Here is a 23276-nt window from a genome sequence, read left to right as displayed (position 1 = left end):
TTCTACTCTCCCTGTTTTCTCTTGCTGCTGTAAATTTATCTATCGAAGTGGATTATTTCTTCTTGGTGCTCTTTTTTTCCCCCCTAAGAAACGTCACGTCGAAGGGATTGCTGGGATTGCTCGTATGCGTTGAGAAATAACGTGTTCTTGCTGGTGTGGTGGAGGTCTTAGATGTGCCATCTCGAATGCCATCTCCAAGAGGCGGAAGCTGTTGGTGTGGAGGTTTTGAATGTAGGCCCGGATGTGGGAGGGAGGGGATATTTTTGTTGAGGGAGCGTCTTTTTATTTTGAGTTTTTTTTGCATTTATATATTCTTCTAAAAATTTAAATTTGTACAAATATTAATTTTTTAAAATTTATATTTATTTCTGTATTCTCGTAAAATATTGTTTTTCCACAAATGTTTCTAATATAACGGTTCTTCTAATATTGTTAATAAAAATCATATTTATTTTAATTAAAAATAAAATATAATTTAAAAATTATTTTTTTATTTTTCATCGTAATTGTCTTTTATAAATATTTTTTTTGCACATCTACCCATTAAGGATGTTTTAGTCATTTTATTTTGAAATTGTTAATTTTTTAATGGCGTTAGATGACATGGGTACATGTACAAAAAATGAGGATTAGAAAAAGGTAGAATAACGAAATAAGTGTTTTACGAGGATATACATATAAATATCAGGTTTAGGAGGATATTCATGTAAAATTTGATATTTAGAAGGGTATTCGTGCAAAGAACTCTTTTATCTTTTATCATATGCTAATAGCATGGGCTAGTCGGGCAAGCTGGAGCTTTATTTTGAAATACTTTTAGAATTTGAAAGGTTATTTTATTTTAAAAAAAAAATAAGGGTGATTTTTTAAATAAAAAAAAGAATAAGGGAGCGTACACGAGATTAGCCGAAATTTGAAAAAGGTGAAACTGTAATTTTTTCAGAAAGAGAGAAAAATAAAAGTGTGGGTAGCGCTGCTTTCACGACTCTCAGTGGGTGGATGGTCCCAACTTCATATACTTAAAAGGCCTCTCTGTACAATATGGTGAGGCATCTTATGGTGACACATCTTTTAGAGTTAAATTTCTAACATTCTCTGACAAGTAAGAAGTTTTGCCATTTCATGTTTCAACTAAATCCAAGACATTAAGTAGCTGGCCTAAAGGAATATTTGGTGTGCACATTGTCATATATCACATTGATCTTTCACGGGTTATTAGAAGACAATTCCATTGTCTGGCGAATGTTTGTGGTGGGCCTCTGGTGGCATGCATTTCTAATTGCCAATAAATTGTTATGGGACGACGATGGCTCCCTCGGTAACCTGCTTTTCTTGGCTCGCAAAGGGCAGTCCTTCCCGGCTCCCTAGTCCCATGGGTATGCTTTCTTTCATTCTAATGTATAGAGGGAGAAAGGGCTGTTTTACTTCTTGTTTGACACTTGGGTGCTGTTTCTACTCCAGAAATGTATGATATGGAATGGAGTTGCCCCTCATTTTATCCTGGAGAAAAAAAAAAAAAAACCAGAGATGGAATTATTTTACCTCAAACAGGAGGAGCCAGTAGGAATCTGTTGTTCCATTTTATATGTTCACAATGCCACCGTCATCATTACGTATCGAAACATTTTTACGATGGAAATCAGCAAATCCATGTTAAAAATGATTTATCAAACATGAAACTAAATTAGATGGGAAACACATACCCATACCCACCTTCTAATTTCCATCAAGCATGATCCAAGCGTTCGAGCCATAATCTCTCAGAAAGCACCAAGATTTCAACTATCCGTTGTGCTGCTGCTGCTGCAATTATTCCCAGTATTACTATGTTATTCGAGACCTAGATATCATGGTACCGTGATAGCAGATGAATAGTACCAAAACATCACCGAGGTGGTAGCACGGTGGAAATGAGGCTTTGATTTCACTGGAGTGGCCTAGGTTCGAAACGCGCGGGCGTCGATTAAATGTCGGGACCGGATGCCCCCCGCTTGTTTATCCGGTGAAATCGCTATCTGGTCCGCCGGTACTTAGGTGGTGTAGATGTGACGTACTCACACGTGGGGTAACCCACGGGTAGGAGAGGGTATAAGTAAAATTTGTCCATCTGCATCGAACATTCTCCTGCGGGAGGGGGGGCAGTGTGGGGTTGTTATGCTGGAGAGATCTTCCTCTCTCCCCTCTTCCCTTTTGTTGTACCAAAAAAAAAAGAAAGAAAAGAAAATAGCGCCAAAACTCTTTTAGAAACTAGGGAGGCTTTACCCCAGTTTATGATCTCTGGGACCAATCATCCCCAGCCACAGGTATAACAACACATGCCATGGCCTTAATTTGTCTGTGTTTCTTTCGAATGGTAGGTGGGACCATAGGCTCATTTTTTCTCTTTTCCAGATGAGAACAAATCATGAGTATTATTAGTTTATATGGTTGGTTGTCAACTACCAATTTGTCATATAATTGTTGCCTTATTACTACATCCAACCACGAGAAGATGATGGCAGAGAAATTCTTATAAAATATTGGAGACATGTACATATGTGCAAGGGCTAGACTTAGAGGCTGGGGGCAGGATGAGGTGGGGCCCTCCGGCCCAGCTGCGTTTTGAATGAGCGTCATCAGTGTCGAAGTAGGCGAGAAAGTCCTCTTCTTTGCCATCAGATCGTTATCAAATAAAACTTATAAAAGGTAGGGACCAAAAGCGATATATTCTTTTCAGCTGCATGTGGACCCTTGATTCGTGCGATCCACTTCTTTATCAAATGGCCAAACCTGTACACCGAAGAATGTTGTGCACTGCCTTCAGAAGATGGATAGTCATCAAACAAGGCGGTCTATGAGCACATACCATATTATACATGATGTTTGTTGGTTGATTTGATGGTTGTTCATCTTCTGATTGCGGGACTCATGTACTATAGAGGACCTATGCCTACCCAATTCTTATCAATAGACAATAATAATGAGCTAGTGGCTATGATGTAATCTTCATTAGAAGATTAGTTAGGCTAAGCTTGGGTGCCCTCACCTTGATAAGCAATGGAATTTCTCTGTTGCACCCACAGATAGCACCAGAAGGTGCATTTCATCAATGTTTGACGTATGTGTACATGCATATACAAGGATACATATACGAACTCTATCCACCATAACTATCGATAGAATTTTTAATGGTCCAAACATGGATTTGCTATGCCAGCTGCCTCTTAAAATTCTACAAATTTTGAATATTATGTTTGTGATAGACTTAGGGCTACATTTGGCATCGGTATCATTTTTGTTTTTTCTAAAAAAATATATAGAATAAAAACATCTTTTTCTTTCTAAATTTCTGACACCAGCAACCCGATTTGAGAGTCAAAATGATCAAATAATGTTGTCTTTGATAAAATTGTGAATACGCAAACATGTTAGAAAAGGTGCCGTTGGGCATACCATAGATTTTGACTGATGACATCGTCTTTTCTCACCATGCCAAAGCTAAGGTGCTTCAAAGAACTCCCCTCTTTGCTGTACAATCCCTTTTCATTCTCTCTCTTCAATTTTTTCTTTCTTTTGCTTATTCTCTTTATTTGGAGGGAGGGAATTTTCTAGAAAATTGTAATGTATTACCAACTTAAAGATATCAAAAGTTATTAATACTGAAATACTCAACCTCAGGTTAATAAATGCTGCATCATTAATTTTCCTGAAAATTACCTAGAATTGTAATGATTTTGAATAATATCTGATCTAACATTTAGAAATTTGTTGTATGTTTTTGGCTTTATTCTCATAGACCCCAATCTTGGACACAAACTATTTTTTCATGCACCAATCTTGGATGTCCGTATTCCTTCAGAAGAGTTGCATGCTGCTTGGCTAGGAGTTCTTTATGCTATTCATAAGTCACAAGCTACTAAACTATAGATTAAAGGTGATCAAAAATTATGTTTATCCGGTTACAAGGTGATGTAGTGAATGCTTACAGTCCTTGTCTTTCTCCAATCCATGATATGCAATGGCAACTAGAGGATATGTACATCTCTTGCGTCTTTTATCAAGAAAATATGACTGCAGGCTAGGTTACTAATCTAGCCATTTCTTCTGAGAAGGTTTTGATCCAAGAATCAAGCTTCCCACAAGGCCTAGTTGCTATTATAATGTTTGAATTGCTGGATTCTGAGTATTATAGGTGTAGCAACGCAGCAACCTATAAGTCATTTTATAATAATGATAAAAGAAAAATAGTGTAATTTCTGGCTACTATTTAATACGACGACGGATGGTTTTTTTACTTATATTTTTTATGAAAAAAAATCAACATTGATGCTCTTAGGCTGCCATCTGATTGAGTGGGTTAAGTCACTTTACATTGTACATCAATGACCTAGATCGGTCTCATTATCATCTTGATTTTGGTCGAACTTCCATCCCGATTCTCAAAATAAAATTAAATTAAACTAAATTAAATCAAATAATAATTAAAGAAATACTGATGCTTTCAGCTACTAGTCTATAAAACATGCAACATATCCTGAACTCTAAGAACTTCTCTTCTTTTGAAACAGTGGAATGATAAAGATAGGACATGACGCATCTAATGGTCCGCCTCGCTCCCTTTGCCTTGTTGATAACATAACTAAAGTGGCAGAAATTTCCGTGTTTTCTTTCTCAAAGAAATCATAGTGGTTTGCACTGCAAATTCAATTAAAATGCATGAAATTTCCTGCTTTATGCTCGAAGAAGGTTAACATATTTTACTTAGGCCTGAGCTGGGCTTGGCTAGGCCTTTGGGTCTATTTTCTAGGCCCTAGCTTAGCCCTTACTTGGACTAGGTCTGAGACTTCTCAACCTTTTTTATTATTATTATTTTTTTAAATACTTTAAAATACTAAATATGAATAACTAAATATTGTCAATGGTAATTTTATTGCTTGGAAAAAAAAAGGTACTCTAAGATTTTAGATATTCTTCCATTTAGTTTACATATCAACAATAGTTGTTAATTAAGTTTGCAGATACATCAAATATAAATAAATAAAAAAAAAAATATCATAACAACAAATTTCAAGTCAGGCCAGGATTTGACGGGGCTTTGATCCCTCAACCGGAGTTTGACCTATTTACTAAATAGACTAATGTTTCAGGCCCGACCCATTGCGCCAAGCCTGACCCTTCGCTCAAGCCCGTCCAAAAGGCGTCAAGCTTGAGCCCATGAACAGAATATTTGGTTAGACTTTGGAGGAGCGCATAAGGTGGCATAGCGTCGCGTGGATAGGGTGTCCCGGTTAACATGGCGGACCGCCCATCTCGCGGGATGCGGTCTCCACGTTTGACACGGGATAACCGTAATCCCAAAGTCCAAACCCCCCCGCTTCTCGCCTTCGACAGCCCCCGGTCTCCGCCTGGACCCCACTCCCTCCCGACCGCACAAAGCTACGTCCGCCCCTCTCGCCTCACCTTTCCCCCTTATCCCCGGATCAACGGCCTTTATTTCCATGAAGAAGCAGCAGTTCCTAGCATAATGGACCATCTTATACCAGGATTAGCGTCTTGTTCATACATTCTTTATAATTTTCATGTTTTGCTTGTATGAATGAATGAATGAATGATGCATATTAACGTGCACGTTTATTTTATTTTTTTTATACAATGGTGCCTCATGCTATACAAGCGCAGGTGTACCCATACAAGTCATAAAAAAAGAAGAAGGCGGAAGAGAAAAAGGCTGGACTCAAAACTGTCCCAAAAAAACTCTCCTAAGTGGTATGTCGTGAAGAAGGCAACCCAGTCAGCTGCATTGTTTGCCTCTCGAAATATATGAATGGTTTGAAAAGCCACAAGCTCCCGCACCACTTCATGTACATCACGCAGAAGTAGGTGCACAGTCGCCCCGTCTGTGCCCATCAATACTCTGCTGGATCCAGCCAATCACTGTAGCAGTGTTTTCTTCGAGATGGATGCAGTCCGCTTCCAGCACGGTCCTGGCGTATGTAATGCCCTCATAGGTTGCTCTCAATTCTGCGCCACAAAACAGACCCGTCGAATATGCATCATCCTCCGATTGTCACTAATCTGAATCTATGATCCCTAATCATAAAGCTCATGCCAACTAACCCATGGAATATGCGCCGTCCTCCGCAGCTAAGCCTCGAGAAATATAAAGCAGCTATGTTAACGTGTACGGCCTCCCGAGTTATTCATGAAATTTTCAACTTTGAACGGCCTTCATAACTCGATCCATAAGATTTAATGCTCATCAATATACTAACTCAAGTCTTACGGTTCTAATTGTGATTTGAACCACAGGCTGGATGATTAAAACAATGACATTTAGGGGAGTTTTCTTGATCCGGACACAAAAATTATAGCAAAGCCGGTGCCACATCACGTCTCTAACCAAACGGGAGGGATTCGTCACCGCGAAAGCTCTCCCTCATTAACCACCGTACGATGGCTGGAACTGTACACACGGCGTGCATCAGTGCAGGACTCGGTGGTCCCAGGGGTCCATGGCATAAGAGCTGAGGTTTAAGAAAACAAGAATGGTGGTTTTTATGGGTTTTCGGCGAACTCTCGGAGGGAGAGAGAGAGAGAGCGATTAGAAATGGAAAAGAGGTTAGGTTTCGTCCAAATTAGAGATTTCTTGGTGGAAAATTAGATTGCGTGCATGAAGCGAATTTTGAATTAGATTGGTTTTCTCGGAATCCGGCGTTCTCTTCGATGCCGTACTTGGCCGGAATTATTTTATTTCGCGGCGATCTCCCCCCAGGGCGAGAATATTGACGTATTGGATGCAGTTCTCCGAACAAATCTTTCTACCGGAGGTGAGGAGTGGATCGAATTCCATGTCGTTGCTTACGCTTATTCTTCGGATGGATGGGTTATGACTTATGACTGCTAGTTTCCAATTACTTTCTCTCCCGTCCTTGTAAAATTCGTTGAATTTCGTTTTTGTTTCCTTTTCCTTGTTGGTTTTGCTTTCTTATGGACGAGCCTGCGTTTCCTCGTGATTGATCTAGTGAGGAAAGGGATTTTTCTCCCGAAATCTGTTTCTTTTGTAAAGAAAAGCATCAACAAGACGATCAAGATCTGATTTTTCATTCTGGAATTCATGTCTTTTGTTGAATTCTCCGTCAATTGATTTCCTTGTGTTGGGTTTCCTGATCCTGTTACCTTTTTCCCGTTTCCTTTTGTATTCGATCTCGTTTGATCATTTTAAAACAGGTTTCTTGGTGCTGTATGTTTTTTTCTTTTCGTGCTTTAGGTGGAGGGAAGAAGAGTTTTCTTTTATATTACAACTTGCAGGAATTATTTGCAAGATGCCAAAGATTCTCAATCTAGGATGACTTTCGTTAATTATGAGCTGATCTAAGGATCATCCGAGGAGCTTAAAGGCAATATCTTTGATCCGTTTCTGCTTTAAATTTATATTCTTTGTTTAAGATCTCATGGTTTTGGGAGGTTTTTGGTTTTAATACGGTGCTTCATAATTCTCGCACCTTTTTCCATTTCTTACGCTTGCAGGCGAAGCTTGTGATCCTATTTTGGATTTCCACCATTAATTAGATTTCCTGTTGTTCGTTAAATCTATCAGAATCCTTCTTACAGCTTTTAGATTCCTTAGCAGTTTGTCGGGATTTGGACAATATATAAGAAATCGAGATTGGCTGTTAAATATGTATATGGGAATTTGAAGCACACATGCTTTTTCTGAACAATTACTGCAATAAGGATCAAACATTTTTAGTAGTTTTTCTCTTAGAAACTCTGATACTTAGTCTGTTCAATCTCAGTTTTTTTTTTTTTTTTTGTTGAAAATGAATCTTTTGTGATGTATGACACTATATGTAACGCCATGCATCTGGTAGTTTTACAAACAATAAAGTTTTGGTGTGCTTCTGAGAGACCAGTGCTAAGCGTTGGGATTTTACTTTCAGCAACTTCATATTTGATTCTGTATCCCTAGCCACTATGCTTCATGGTTGGTTCAAATACCTTTTTTATTTTTTGCAACCATTGAAGCATCTGTTTTTCACAGATTCCAATTTCTGCTTTGTTTGCACTTTGCGGGTTGTTTCTTTTGTTGCAGCACAGATTAATGGAGCAACTGAACCTGCGTATGGTGTGTGTCTGCATTTTTGCATCTGAAGAAGGGTCGTGAATACAGTGATGTTGTTTCTTACAGTTTGCTGAGCTTCTTGAGGACATGAATCTCTGAGATATGGTGTTTAAGAAGAGGTTGGAATGCAGTTTCAATGGTTACCAGGTTCCTGCAATGCCCCGAATACCAAAATCAGCCAAGGTTTTGTTTTCTGTCACTAGCCATTTGCTTGGGCCTTTTCCCTGTAAACTTTCGTTAACTTGTTACAATTGAATTACAGGGAAAGCGTTCAGTTAGAAGGAAGGTGGTGGATAACCGAATGTGTGCATTTGACTTGCTCATAGCTGTAGCAGGGAAGGTACTAGAGAGAGATAATTCTTCGACTGTGAATGGCATAGTTGGAAACTATAACCAGAATGTTAAGCAAGAGCAACTAGATGAAGAAAAGTTTTGCAAAGATGAACCTTTTGATCAAGTAAGCTGTAATGAAAGTACATCTGGTTCTGAACTTCCCATCCAGAGGCAAATCACCCAGACTTTGAAGGAACATTCACAAAGTCCAAATGCAACAACTTCCGGACCTACTTCTGCCATTCTAAAATCTGATATATTGAACAAGGATACCTGTACTGGGGATTTTATAGCTAATGGCAGCAAAGAAGAATTTGGATATTCTCTTGGCACAACTGCCAAGAAATGTTGCACCAAAAGTCATTCTCCTGGTTCTGCAGAATCTTGTGAAGCTGAAATGGTGGATGACATAAAGACGCCATTCCTAGCTGAGCAGCATGAAGCTGAAACTGGAGTGTGTAAAAACATCCAGCACGCTTGGAGTTTGGACAATCCAATGGAGCGAGATGCTAAACCCCCTGCTTTGTCTAGCTCAGACAGCAGTATCGAGATGCCCCTGCATGGGCATCAGATTCCTCGTATTAGTTCCTATCCCATTTGCCAGGATAATATGGAACTAGCTGTAAATAGAGATGATGACGAAAACTCTTCTGGGTGCACTAATCCTAGCACCACAACTTATACGGCCTTGAAGCCTCAATATCATAAAATAAGAAAGGTGTTTTCTAGAACTGGTATGCTGACTAACTCCATGACTTTTTCCTGCCTGTCAGAAGATGACGTCAGGATTGTTTTCATGTCTTATTTTTTGGTAAATAATGTTCATATGATGGCATACCTCATAAACTAGAAGTTTTTTTTTAATCGGATGTAGAAATGAAGCCTGCTTCTCACAGTAGGAAAATTTGTTACACACGCCGAAGGACTCAGAGGCCTTCATTTAAGACGGGAAAGGTGTTTGAGCACTGCTCGATATCACCATCTGATGGTGGAATTAGTAGCAAAGGCTTTTGTAACTCATTTGAAAAAGAAATGAACTATATAACAAACAATTCACATGCTGCTCTGCATGGAGGTATCTCCTTGTTAAGTTCTTTTGTAGTTTATCATCCCTACCTCCCTTTTGAATTTTAGGAGTTTTAAACAAAAAACTTTATCCTTTGCAGAAAATGGGACATCATCTTCTGCTACTGGTCAAATAGCATTGCATAAATCTGAAGATTTCCATGGTATGATAAGTTTTGATGGAAGGATGATGATTTCTAATATTTGACTTATTGGCATGCATTTGTTTGACCCTTTCATTATGTGTCTCTGAGAAACAAGGTCTTTTCTTTAGCAGTGAAACTCAGTATCAAATCATTCAAGGTGCCAGAACTTTTCATAGAGATTCCGGAAACTGCTACTGTTGGTTCGCTTAAGGTATATGATCCTTCTTGTCAGTTTATTTCAGTCCTAATCTCTGATACATTGTGCACATTACCCCATTTTATCAAATTCATTAGATACATACTACAGTTTTGTACTCTATGGGCAATGTGGTGCACTCAATGTTCCTCCAATACCCTTATTATCATCTGAAGTGTGAATCTTGCCATTGATTTAAGGAAGGTGCACAGCCATAGATATGTCTTAAAAGGATTAGTCACGGATTGATGACTTAATATTTACAACCTGGTTCATGAGTCATGCATTTGTCATTTTTTTTGTCTATCTACCTGCATATATTTAATATTTGTTATATTGGTCTAACTATTGGTTGGTTCTAAACTTCGAATTCTGATCTTTATTTTGGTTTTCTTGCTTCCTTTTCATGTTATGATTTTGCGCCTTCCTACGCTTCAGTCATCTATATATACTTTCAGAGGCTAGGAACATGGCCTTTGTGAATGTCGAGGTAAATCTCTATTCTATGTTTTATGTTGTAGAGGACAGTCATGGAGGCTGTGACAGCTATTCTTGGAGGTGGATTGCATGTGGGAGTTCTACTGCAAGGAAAGGAGGTTAGAGATGATAACGAAACCCTACTCCAAGCTGGAATATCTCATGTTGATAAGATGGACAATTTGGGCTTTATGCTGGAGCCCAATTCTACAGGAGCTTCATCAGTCACAAGCCCTGAATACCCACATTCTCTTCTTCCCTATAATGCTACTGAACCATTAGCCAGGTAGTGTCACTCTGAAACTTTCCACAGTTATAACTACAACTGTCTTCTTTCTAGTTCTCACAACATAAGTGGTAGTCCTCCTTAATTTCATGTCTATACTTCAGACTGCAGTTCACTAAACGCTATGGTGAATTGGACGCACTGTTTTACCAACTTAGTATGTATTTTAATAGATTTATCTAATTTCCTATTTTGGAAGTTGAATGATTAGGATCTGTTCCTGTCCTATTTTTGACAGCTGCTGATCTGGAAAAGGAAAAAACAAAACTAGTCACATTAAATGTGATACTCATATTTGTTACCAATTTGTCTGTAAATTTATATAGCTCCCATATGTCCTATGAGACTGTTAAATTGCATTTAACTCTTTAGCATTTGAAATTATGTTCATAAAATTAATTTTGTGACCCTTTTTTAAAAATTCCCATTTACGTTTAAGGCTTCCAGCTGTTTCTCCTGCACCAGTTCCAGAGATATTTAATGCCAGTCCGGAGCCTTGGCCGAACTCTGCAGTGAATTTGCCTGAGAGTGACCATGATTCAGTTTACTCTCCTACAGAAACTAAATTACTGAATAAGGCAGCAGTAGCAACACCAACAGCAGCAACAGCAACAACATCAAATTCACGTGCTCTAGTTGCTGTCCCAGCCATGAGCATTGAGGCCTTGTCCATGGTTCCATTGCATCAACCAAGACTGTCTGAGCTTACTCAACGTAGGATTAGGAGGCCATTTTCTGTCTCTGAAGTCGAAGCACTAGTCCACGCAGTTGAAAAGCTTGGAACTGGAAGGTCTGTTGATAACTCACCCTCGAATCTAATCTTTGATGGGTCTAGTCTTATTTTGGTTGCCGGTCTCTTATTTCAGGTGGCGAGATGTCAAACTTCAAGCTTTTGACAATGCTAAGCATCGGACTTATGTAGATCTGAAGGTATGACATTTCCTTGCATCTCCTAATTCTGCATTTCGTCTATACAAAGTTTCAGAATTAATCGCATCACCTAGTTGTCAGATTCAACTTCTAGATACAATAATTCTTAATGCATAAAAATGCGCCTTCAAATTTTTTGCTAGAAAACTCATTTTCCTGGACTATTTTTCCTAGCCATGCATAAACATGAACCTCCGGCACTAGTTTTTTGCCATTAAGCAGCTTTACTGCCAGATGCAGATATTACTGAAGCTTAGTTGTTTTCTTCTTCTGTAATGCTTAAGGAAGAGCGGTTAGTGTTTGTTAAAGAAACTCCCTTAAAATGTTTTTGTTGTTTTGTGTTATGCGAACAAAAGTGATCTGTTTTCCATTCTCACACAAAAGGGTCAGATGTATATATTATTTGGAATAACAGGGTATCGAGCCACGTGTAACAATTGGCTCATGCTGAATTTTTTCATTCTTCATTATTTTTATGCTCTCCTAGGAATGCCATGTTAGGGTATTATCATGACCAAAGATATTCATTTTGGAACGGGTCTCCTTGTTTTGTGTACTTATGTTTGCCTAAATGGAGAAGTTACATATTGTGCCCTTGTAGTAGATTATCATAAAGGGGTTTGTGGATGCAGGATAAATGGAAGACATTGGTGCACACTGCAAGAATATCTCCTCAGCAAAGGAGGGGGGAGCCGGTTCCTCAAGAGCTTCTGGACCGGGTTCTGGCCATACATGCCTTTTGGTCGCAACAGCATGCCTTGCTCCAGGTCAAACCACCTCTCCCTGAGGCCTGCATGCTAGTCTAGATCTCTTCTTTCCATCTATGACGGTGGGGGAGCCAAAAGACAAACTGTTTCTTGTAAAGACATGATAGAAGAAAAGGGAAAAGGTAACAATAACAATATTCAGGAGCTCTTGTATTATTCTCTATGTCGCATGTATCATTCTTAAGCTAGGGTTTCATCTCCTTGTGAATTCCATAAAGGAGAGGGCTAATTAGGCGCCTGTACATGATGATGATGATGATGATGAAGATCCAGGAACCAAGGAAATAAGACTGGTCTTGCCAGCAGTATTGATTCTCATGCTGTTGACCCGTTTTGGGTGCATTCTGATTCCGACAACATAATCTTCTCTGATTTGACTCCATTCATTCTTTTAAGAGCAGGTTGTTGTGTTATGTTAGAACAATAATGGAGGGAATATGAACAAAAGGATTAAGAAATGTTTTTCAAGTTCGTATTCGTGGATCCATCGATCATTGTTTCCGACTGTATTCTTTTCACCCCCTTGGATTTTGCTACTTTTTATCTTCTATAGTCTTTTCTGTGTATCTTGTTTTCCATTCACCTAACGTTTACATTGTATGTATCTAATGATTATAATGGATCTGTTTGTGCTTTCAAATTATTGAGTTTTTTGTTTTTAATTGTTTGCTGATTTTGTTTGTGGTCTCAAGCCTTGTTGATCGATATGGTGAGCTGGTGCCCGGTGCCCGGCAATGAAGCCGATCATATAGTTTAGATTTCCATCTATTCTTTATACACTTTTATGGATGAATTATGTCTATTTTCACATTATATAGATCCAATAATTTTGGAAACATGAAAGCCGGTAAAAAAAAAAAATCCTGAATGATTGCATAGAAAAAAAATGGAGGTCTAAGCTTGCTAACTTGCTTTTGATGGTTGCTATAGGTGGTTTTCATTTTTTGCAGTTCCTCTGAGGAAAGGGGACATGAAGAATCTAACCGGTCCGCCATTCGCCAACCAGGCGGTCAGTTGCTCGATGTTAGTATACGATGAATTCCGTTTAGATAGACTGCATATAAACAATACAAATACAGTATTTCAATAATCCTACGCCTTTTCTTTCTTTCCTTTTTCACTCTAACCTTTTATCCTTCTGCGTATTTTGGGATTGGTGGAGGATATTTGCCGGTGTCCAAAGCTTTGGGAACGTCACCGTAGTAGGTTGGAGCATAGTCTCCTCTTCTTCCATGGAGTGCAACTGTGAAGTTCTATAGCCTAGTTTGCTGAACGATCTAATTCCTTCGAGCGGTTCGTTTGCTATGAACTAATTAAATATTTCAACTATAGGGGAACATCTTTTCAATTAACCATCTTGTCCTCTTTGTTTTTAATTTCTTGAGAAATAAACCGAATCCTGCGAGTCCCCAGAAAGAAACCAAGACTATACCAACTTGCCTGGCTTAAGTGATTCATTGCGAAGGGTTCCACTTTCTCATTTCACCTCAAAACACAAGAGCTTATGTAATTAGCCATTCCAAAGTCAAATTCATAGCCCAGCAAACACGATGCTCCATTATATTTATGTAACAGGAATTTTTCTATATCATCCTGACCTTAGGTCCCATATTATTGTTAGCAATGTCACTGATACTCCTGTTCCTCATATCATGGCTGCTCATATGGGTCCATTAGGCATTGGGTTACTTTCTTATCTTCATCTGCTTGCATTTTCTTCTTTGCCGCTTCATCTCCTTCTATCCATCTAACAGTTATTTCATCTGTCTCCTAACCTCTATTGATACTCTCACATTTTGTCGCTTTGCTGCAACCTCCTCTGTGGTGCCTCTTTTTTTTTTTTTTTTTTTTGTTTTGTTGACGGGTTCATCATACAATGTATGTATGAATACATCCAATAAAATCAAAAAATACGAGCTCACAAAGTGTCTAAGGCAACTTCTCCTCTTCTGACCATAAGGTATACTCTGAGTGGTGAGCCGCATAGGCAGCCATTCCAGTCGGCATACCCGTTGGTCTCTCTAAATATATGCTTGGCCTGTAAGATTACCCTATCTCTCTTCAATCTATTGACTCCAACACCATTACTTATATCCCCGGTACTGGCACTGCCACTTGAGTTACACCCCCAGTATCCTCCCATGCAGCTATCCAAATTCCCTCTACGGCTGGCCTTCTCAATTCTCATCCACCAAAAGTGTGCACAAAGAATCAAGCTTTCTTACTGGGATAGATGGGGCCGGCAATATATTTAATCATAATTTTCATTATTTTTTATTTTTAAATTTTTTTGATGATGGGGTAGACAAGCAAGTTCACTTGCATGCACTTCCACTTCACTCAAGGAGCCACTTACGGTTGAATCAATTTATTTTTCTTTTTTGAATGTTCAGCTCCTATTTTTAAACATATATATTTTTCATTAATTCTACATAAATCTTAATAAAAAAAGTTTGCTTGAAAAAGGAACCACTTATCCCGGATATTAATTTACAATGATCTAGCACTTATTACATATTTTTCATGGTATAATACTTCAATATATTTTTATAAAATTATTTAAAAAAATTTCTACTAAATGTTTGAAAATTAAATTTTATTTTTAAAGATGGGCTTCGGTATGGTTGTAAGGTTGCTTTAATGCAATGTGGTTGCTATAGCTTCGAAATACAAGAATCTCTCCACACACAGATCTAGGGGTAAGGTTGCATATATTTGATTCTTGCCAGGTCCTATAATGATAGAGACCTCATACATTAAGTCATGCTTTTTAAACAAATAAACTTTTAACTCAGAATACAATCCATCATTAGCTAATGCATCATATCTAACTTGTGATAGTTTTATAACATTTTTAGCATTATAATAAATAATTATTTAGATAATTAAATGTAAAAAATTTGAATAATAATGAAAGTTATATTAAATGAGGACTTTTGTAGATGAGCACTATGTACACGTTATTTCAAAAATCAACCACGCATGTATATTCATTGGGTTAATTTTATTTAATTTTTGGATCTCGGTAGCAAAGGAACCGGTGCACCCCTAAATTTATCCCCATTAACTCTAAAACTTTGGCACCTTGTACATATCATAGTTACAAACATGATACGTCATTTTGTTCAAGGATTTCATGTATTTAATTTTTATATTCAGAATATTTTTTTAAAATAAGTAGTAGATCAAAAAATTCCCATTAGAGTTGTAGAATAAATCATTCCTTGCAACATATACGAGGATCGTCCCAAATAAACATCATTTGGATGGGTTAATGTTGGATTAAATAATTTTTTGGGTGTGGTTTGGGGTTAGATCCAAAACATCCAATATCTAGTGAAGAGTACTTACTAGTCTTAGCTCAACTAACTCATATCTAACCATATCTGAGAAAGATTAGAACCTTAGTGATGGCAGCCTCAGTTTGACAAGTAGCGTCTGCAGAACAAGGTTCATGATCTATCTAAGAAATAAATATTCCTAGTCTTATCAAGTTCAGGAATAGCCTGGCATTGTCTGCTGTTAGTTATATGCAGCCTTGAGTGATGCCTATTGCCAAATGTACAATCTGTAACTCCATGCATCTGTGAGAGGCTAAGATGTGATTTAGCTAACAGCATAAACTTGAAACTTGAAACGCAATTTTTGCGAATGAAATCGGCAGGAACATCTTGCTGAAAGTTCTATCCTGATCACAAATAGCCAGCTTCAGGCAGCAAGCTTCACATACTAATGCTCCCACTTGCCTTTCTGCTCAAAATTGTCCTAATTGATTAAAATTGCTAGTGATTACTTTTAATTTCAAAATATTTCTGAAAAAAAAAAGACTCTGTATACTGCATTTTGTCTTAAAAATTTCAATCCCATCTCTAAAACCATGAAAGAAGACAAAAAGACTGCATTTTGTTTATAAGCCTCTCTAACTTGATTAAAGCACCCTGGCTTTTGGCTGCTTAATACTTTTTTTTCCTTAAAGCGGGCATTTCATACATTGTAAGTACAGATACATCTAATAAAATTAGAAAACAACAAGTCTCGGATAAATTGCCTAAGAGATGAGCTAAAATTCAGTGAAGTATTAAAATTAGATCAACCTATTTAAAGTCGGCTGTACTGGCCGACTTTAATTGAACTCGGCGACCGTGCCGACTTTTATTTGGTCGTGCATGCTTTTCGTTTCCGCTGCGAATCCAATAAGGGCGAGGAAATCCTCCACCCAACACCTCTCCTTCCTCCTCATGCCGCGAGAGCCAAATCTTCGAAGCCCGTCCTTCGTCGATTCTATCCTCTCTCTCGCTCGCTCGCCAGATTTCTCGACGTTCCTCTTCCTCTAGGGTTTCATCTGCGCCAAGATCCAAATCTCCTCCTCGCCCTACTCGCCGCCATGGGCTACGAGAACGATCCGTACGCACTCCGATCGAAACCCTTGCTCCTCATCCCGCTTTTTTCTTCGCTAGGAGTTGTTTCTCTCTTCTTCTGATACTGATGTAGGGTTTTGATTTGATTCATTACCAGTTACATGGATGAAGATGGGGAGCCTCTGATGGATCCCGACATGCCGTCCGACGAGGATCCCTCGCCGGGGCTGATGGATCCGATTGACGATGACGACGAGGGCGAATGGCGTCGGGAGCGATCGCCGACGCCGGTTCTGAACTCCGCGGCTGAGGACAAGGCTGGCAAGCCCCGGAAGAGGCTGGTGAAGAAGAGCGCCAAGGAGAGGTCGCCGGACTGGGGAGGGAGTCCGGTGGCGCCAGGTTTGGACGACTGGGAGGAGGAGTCTTCAGAAAAAAAGAGGAAGAAAGCCGCGTCCTTGAAGGAGGGGAATGGTGGCAGCGGTGGGAAGGATAAGAAGAGCAAATCGTCTTCGTCCAAGGTGGAGCGGTCGGCAGGGAGGGGGTTCAAGTCAGGATCGAAGGGTTATGGGGGAGTGTCGAAGGATCAAGCTGGTGATCCAGAGATGAAGGAGTTGTGGGACACCATAGCAGGAGGCGATTCCGAGGTCTGGATAGTAGTCTTTTTTCCAACGAAATTGTGTTCTTATGTTCTCTCTTCTTTCTTAACTCTTTTGCCTGTAACCGTGGGCAAATGTAGGATTTTCCCGATTATCTGCTGGGGATTAAGTTGATAACTGAAGATTTTCCAATTTCTTGGCATCCTGTCTTTCTCTTCAGTGCTCTACATTTATTACTGTTCCTTTTCTTTGTTATTTTTTTTGTGGTAGCGTGCTTGTTTCCTAATGTTTACACCCAAAACGTAGTTGGTCATCGATCAACTATAGCAAATGGTAAAAATATTATTTAGATCAAGATTTGCTTAATTATTTGTGCATGACCACTTGTTGCTTATAGAAGAGTTCTCGTATGGGTATTTAATTTCTGGAATTAACTATCTAAAACAAGTTATCTAGATAGGGAGAGTTTTTTTTTGCAAGAAACCATGGTAACCATCAAAGGTGTTACCACGACAAGCAGCCACCATCTAAAGAAATTTATTGCTGGAAATAACTATAAGCTATGCCATAAGCTATGAAAAGTTACCGTCAAATTAGGAACAGCATGTTGCAATATGCTGTACTTATGGTTTTCCCTTTACAAATCAGGATGACCAGGAGGGAGTGAAAACAGTGGATGATGATAACTTCATTGATGATAGTGGTGTTGATCCTGCTGATCGCTTTGGCAGTGACAATGAGGCTGGTTCTGCTGGTGATGCTCCTCAGGTTGGTCTTTTATTGTGCCTCGAGTAGTTACACTTCCCTTTTTATGATTCCATGTCCAGCAGTTTCCTTGTTTCCTCAGCTTGTTTGAGTCGCATCATTTTCTGTGTAATTGTTTATGCATCTGTTATTGCACCATTATCTGTCTGATTAAAGGTTGATGATATTTAGATATTGCTGTGACATTGTTTCATGTGGACTATGCTGTATATTTTGGAAGTCATCAAACTAATTACATTGGTGCAAATTTAAGTTGGATTTATCTTCCCTCATGCAGTCGTTATGATTTATACGCCATGATCTTCTTTTTATCTTTTTAGTAAGTAAGCTAATAGTTTGGTTCTTGCAGGCTGAAGAGGGTGAAGGAGATGATGAAATTAGTAAACTCTTCAAAGCAGGAAAGAAAAAGAAGAAAAATGAGAAATCACCTGCTGAACTGGCTATGGTAGTCGAACATCTTATGGCTGAGCTCGAAGTTACAGCTGAAGAAGATGCTGAACTAAATAGGCAAAATAAACCGGCTGTCAACAAATTGAAGAAGTTGCCACTGCTTGTAGATGTTCTTTCTAAGTAAGATGATTTCCTGGTCAAGAAATTTAGGCTGTTCTAGCCATCAAAAAGCTTGTTTTTGCTAAATGAAAATTGAATGGTAGTGCTATGGTTTTTGCTGCTACTGAACTCTTAAAATCTGTTCATTTCTTCTTTTACTGTCAGGAAGAAGCTTCAGCAAGAATTCTTAGATCATGGAGTGTTAACTCTTCTGAAAAATTGGCTTGAACCCCTACCTGATGGAAGTTTGCCCAATATGAATATCCGAACTGCTATACTTAAATTACTTACTGATGTAAGTAGAATGGTCTTTTTTTATGAACATGCTATCTTCTATTATGTTGCTGGTAAAAAATGCTTTGAACATGCTGTGGCTCATATTGCAAAGTGTGATACTTTTTGGTTGTTAAGATTTTTGTTAAATTTAACATGCATATGGTCATAATGTTCTGTTATTGTAATGCAGTTTCCCATTGATTTAGAGCAATTCGACAGGAGAGAACAGCTAAAGAAGAGTGGGCTTGGGAAGGTTACATAAAGCTAGAATGACATTCCAGCAGCATTGCTTTAAATTTTCATAGAAGGAATAGGGTGACTTTATGTCTCTCGTGCAGGTGATTATGTTTTTATCAAAATCTGATGAGGAGACCACATCAAACAGAAAACTTGCTAAGGAATTGGTTGATAAATGGGTAATAGATTATCTAAAGATGCAAAGCGGATCTAACTTTATTTTATATATATTCTTGATCCTTCTCTTTAGTCCCTATTTCCTAGAATCTGTGGAATGCAATTTCATCAGGTTTTTTATGTGATGAGATTGTTAAAATATTCTTTTAAAACAATAATGAGCAGAGTCGACCTATATTTAATAAGAGCACTAGATTTGAGGATATGAGGAGTCTAGATGACGAGAGAGTTCCCTACAGAAGGCCATCTTCTCAGAAGTAATTGCAGCTATTTTGCATTTTATCAGTTTTTACAAATTATTTATTTTGTGTCCTAATCTTTTGCTTGTTAATATTGCTGCTGCCTATGCACCCTAACTTAAAGGCCTGCGAACAAAGCCATGGGGTTGGAATCTCGAGATGATGATCTTGATTTGGCCGAATTTTCGCAGTAAGATGATCCGTTGACTTATAATCCCACCCCCCTTATTTTTTGTTCATGTGGTTTCCAGTTGGTGTGTAATTCTGTATGACATGCTGTGCTTTGAACTCAACATCAATTTTGCTAGCTGGGTGCAGGGGGCGGAGATCTGGGCAGGCTGCTTCTAGGCAACATGCTTCTAGGCCAGAAGCATTGCCATTGGATTTTATTGTGCGTCCCCAATCCAAAGTAGATCCAGAAGAAGTCAGAGCACGAGCAAAGCAATCTGGACAAGATCAGCACCGGCTGAAGGTCCATACTACTGTTACTGACAACATTTTAATTTTATTAGGCTTCATCTTCTCAACAAGATATCACAACTTAAATTAAAACAAACTGAAAACTGTATTTTGAAATCTCCTTTACCTCATAATTTTTCCGTATAAAGAAATAAACATCAAGTATGAAGATTCTTTTCTGTTGGAGATATCCATTGGTTAAAGACTGGTAGCATAAAATATTTATATACCTAATTGTTTAGAAGAATGAGTTAAGAAGAATTTTGGTGATTTGCGCATTTTTTGGCTGGATATGGACAATCAAGTCTCAGACCTTACAGGGTGAAAATTAGTGCTACTGAAATTGGTTCTTTACTGTTAGCTCATCCGTAGGTGTGTGTGCATGTTGATTTTGTAATCATGGTCTACAGTTGGCATGGTGTTAATATTGATAGTTCAATCTTGAGCACAATTTTCTGCTATCCTTCAACCATCCAAACGTTCTCAATGTTTGAAGTCATAGCTTCTTTGAGGTTCTATCTGTAACCAATTAATAACATGTATTATTAGTTTTCACAATTATTAGTTTTGTGCAATTACAAATGTTGCAACTATGGCCTGTATGGTTATTGGGTCTTGATTATGTTATTTGTTAAATCATTTTGTACAATTGTACCCATAGGTATAACCTTCATTAGAGGAGGTCCAGGCAACCATGTGCATATCATTTTGTAAATCAAGGTCATAGCCAGCTATTTTATGTTATGAATAAACTCGACCTTGAGATCATTTATATTTAACATTTTGATGCATTGTAAGCCATGCTACTCTCCTTCATGAAAACAATCTGCAAGCTACATAAATATTGTTGCATTGTGCTGAGAAATTTACTCGGTATCAGTAAACAAAATGTTTACTGGAAGTGCTAGTCTTTCTGAAAATTGGTTTCAGATCTATTTCACATACAGACATTGGTTTCTGAAAATTGGTAATGCAGATGAATAGAAAGTTGCAGCAGTTGAAAGCACCAAAAAAGAGGCAACTTCAGGCATCAAAACTCAGTGTTGAGGGCCGTGGCATGGTCAGGTTCTCTTAATCAGCAAGTACTGGTTAATTATGGGCAACAAGTAAGTTTTTACGATTTAAACGATCACCACCACAAATATTGCTTTATCATATTGAAAATTTTAGGCTGCCATGCTTACAATCTTAGCCTGTGCCATCTTGCATTCTTGTGCGACGCACTGCTTCCTCCGAATTTTCTTGCTGGTCTATAAATTACTTGGCCGGCTGATATTTCTGTTGAAGCGCACATGGCATGGCTGTAAGTTCTGGCCCCAATTAAGCAGGCCAGTATATTATTTCTCCTATCATACCTAGTGGCCTGGGGGTATAAGTTTTTTATTTGCCATTTATTATCAAATTTTGCATATTATGTCACTTGAAAAAAAAACTTACTTTTAAATGCATTTGAGGGAGGAGGAAGTATGCTGTCTTCCAGTAGAAACTCTGTTGCTATTGTATGAAGCAAATATCATTTTAGTGGGAGAGGTTATTTTAAATTATGATGTTGTATGGTGGACATGATTATATATGTACACTGCATGGTGGACATGATTATTTGTGTGCACTGCATGACAAAGCTTAGAGGAATTGTTCTGCTAGGTGATAACCTCAGGTCATGCGTTGTTTCAGGACTGCAGCCCATCAGGACTCGAGATTAATTATCAGGTTCTCTTGGAAGGTGGTTGGTTGAGTGGGTGCAAAATTTTCTTGATTTATGAAAATGTGGAACCATTGCTACTTGCTAGGCAGACCGGAAGGTGTGGCACTTTTTATACTGTTTCAAGAGAGTATATTTGGTGGTGTGGAATGGTTTATTTCAGACAATTCCTCTCCAATAAGAGCATGATGGATCAAGTATAATGCATCCCATTATTCATTTATTTGCTTTCTTGTGTTGGGGGTGCCCAAAATAATAAGGAATTTTGTTGCAGAGGCAGAGATAATTTTTTTCTGCTTCGTATGTGATTGGAAATAGTCTTTTATCTTGCAATAATTTTTGTCTGCTCGTATGTGATTGGAAATAGTCTTTTTATCTTGCAATAATTTTTGTCTACCCTTGTATGCTCTTTTATCTTGCTGTACTTTTATTGAGTAACTCGGTCTAATATCTTAGGTTTCATTTTGGTGGTATGAAGTATCACATTTTAACCTGAGGCAGGTCAAACTTATTTTCTTATGGCTATGTAAATAAACGAAATGGAATACAATGTCTTCACTAACTTTTAGGCATCATAGCTTACATTTTATAGGTTCGTCAAACCGAGGAATTCCCATTGCACGGTTCAACAATATGTGAGAAGAAATTAACAGATTTTGTAAGATGGACATTTTTCATAATATCTGCGTGGATTATAATTGTTTAAGGTTTTGGGTCAAACCCTGAGTCGTTAATTTAATAGGTCGCCTTCAAATCTCTCCTGGTTTGTCTACGGCAGGTACTAGTTTCTTTCTTCTGCAGGTTTTTTTTCTTATTTTTAAGACTTGCCAACTTGGGTCAGCTGTTATATATATATATATATATATATATATATATATATATATAGAGAGAGAGAGAGAGAGAGAGATAGAGAGAGATAAGGATTTGACCAAGTGAATCTTGTCTCAGATCTGATAATTTATGAGGGTTCAATATTAATGATTTGAGTTGTTGAATGTATTTTACTATCTTCTAATTGTTTATATACAAAAAATTATGACTTTTTTATTTTATGCATCAAACGATAAAAAAAATATATATTTTATATTATATAAATTTGTCCTGGATCATCCAAATTCCTGACTCATTATAACATTGTGCACCATCCCATGATATGGGAAAGCAAATATAATAAAATAAATAGGACCGCATCATAAGAAAATATAATCTCCTTGTTGGGAAGGAGATATAATGACACAGCATGTATGCTGCACGATGCACCCACAAAACTTGTTCGATATTGTAAACTAGCATCTTAAAGAAATTTTATATAATATTGCCATTTAAAATATCTCGTGAGCAATTTTTCTGCCGCTGAATCTTTTGTAGGTTGGTATAAGCCTATAACACCATCAAACTATTAACCATTCGACAAAAAAAAAAAAAAGCGTTAACATATTTCCATACTACTCTGCTCTTGTAAATAACTTTTCTTAACAAAACTGGGTGGCAAAATCTCCTTTTACTTTTTTAAAAAAAAAGCACTGTATTCTTAGTCCCACGGTTGTTGGGTTTGAACCTTGAACGGCCTTGTAGGCGCAGAAAACATAGGAACTAGAGGCATGGTATCTTGTCTTC

The 23276-nt window shown here is 38.0% G+C and overlaps 2 protein-coding genes across 9 annotated transcripts; both read left to right on the top strand.

The window, feature by feature from the left end:
• The first annotated feature begins 6446 nt into the window (after positions 1-6446).
• LOC103697063 (telomere-binding protein 1-like) lies at positions 6447-12941 on the top strand. 7 transcript variants are annotated; one of them, XM_088710296.1, is made up of 10 exons: positions 6447-6806; positions 8077-8284; positions 8364-9168; positions 9309-9509; positions 9601-9663; positions 9777-9856; positions 10363-10604; positions 11044-11394; positions 11471-11534; positions 12167-12941. In XM_088710296.1, exons 2-10 carry the CDS (start codon positions 8204-8206, stop codon positions 12338-12340), a joined length of 2061 nt encoding a protein of 686 aa, XP_088566422.1. In that variant the 5' UTR covers positions 6447-6806; positions 8077-8203; the 3' UTR covers positions 12341-12941. The 7 variants fall into 7 exon arrangements, with proteins under 7 accessions (XP_088566422.1, XP_008777066.1, XP_008777072.1 ...); XM_008778844.5 differs by having other exon boundaries at positions 9774-9856; XM_008778850.5 differs by having other exon boundaries at positions 6525-6806; positions 8072-8284.
• Positions 12942-16465: 3524 nt separating this feature from the next.
• On the top strand, positions 16466-22011 carry LOC103697052 (protein IWS1 homolog 1-like). Of its 2 annotated transcripts, none has more exons than XM_008778823.5 (12): positions 16466-16705; positions 16817-17303; positions 17904-18023; positions 18370-18590; positions 18735-18864; positions 19036-19098; positions 19184-19261; positions 19425-19516; positions 19623-19688; positions 19817-19970; positions 20934-21063; positions 21632-22011. In XM_008778823.5, exons 1-11 carry the CDS (start codon positions 16686-16688, stop codon positions 21030-21032), a joined length of 1530 nt encoding a protein of 509 aa, XP_008777045.1. In that variant the 5' UTR covers positions 16466-16685; the 3' UTR covers positions 21033-21063; positions 21632-22011. The 2 variants fall into 2 exon arrangements, 1 of the variants encoding a protein (XP_008777045.1); XR_015972930.1 differs by having other exon boundaries at positions 16489-16705; positions 19807-19970.
• The last annotated feature ends 1265 nt before the right edge of the window (positions 22012-23276 follow it).

This window comes from Phoenix dactylifera, chromosome 14 (assembly GCF_051530095.1).
Source record: "Phoenix dactylifera cultivar Ajwa chromosome 14, Ajwa_hap1_PhDact_Kaust_v1.1, whole genome shotgun sequence".
Lineage (NCBI taxonomy): Eukaryota > Viridiplantae > Streptophyta > Magnoliopsida > Arecales > Arecaceae > Phoenix > Phoenix dactylifera.
The sequence above is the reverse complement of the archived record's forward strand: the minus strand, read 5'-3'. Positions and strand labels throughout refer to the sequence as shown.

What these genes read in the sequence shown, in the direction of transcription:
- LOC103697063 (XM_008778844.5), top strand. Translation starts at nt 8,204, where the DNA reads ATGGTGTTTAAGAAGAGGTTGGAATGCAGTTTCAATGGTTACCAGGTT. An exon ending in TAAATCTGAAGATTTCCATG is followed by an intron (nt 9,664 to 9,773) that starts GTATGATAAGTT and finishes TCTTTTCTTTAG; the next exon opens with CAGTGAAACTCAGTATCAAA. An exon ending in GAAAAGCTTGGAACTGGAAG is followed by an intron (nt 11,395 to 11,470) that starts GTCTGTTGATAA and finishes CTCTTATTTCAG; the next exon opens with GTGGCGAGATGTCAAACTTC.
- LOC103697052 (XM_008778823.5), top strand. Translation starts at nt 16,686, where the DNA reads ATGGGCTACGAGAACGATCC. An exon ending in TACTTAAATTACTTACTGAT is followed by an intron (nt 18,865 to 19,035) that starts GTAAGTAGAATG and finishes ATTGTAATGCAG; the next exon opens with TTTCCCATTGATTTAGAGCA. An exon ending in AGAAGAGTGGGCTTGGGAAG is followed by an intron (nt 19,099 to 19,183) that starts GTTACATAAAGC and finishes TCTCTCGTGCAG; the next exon opens with GTGATTATGTTTTTATCAAA.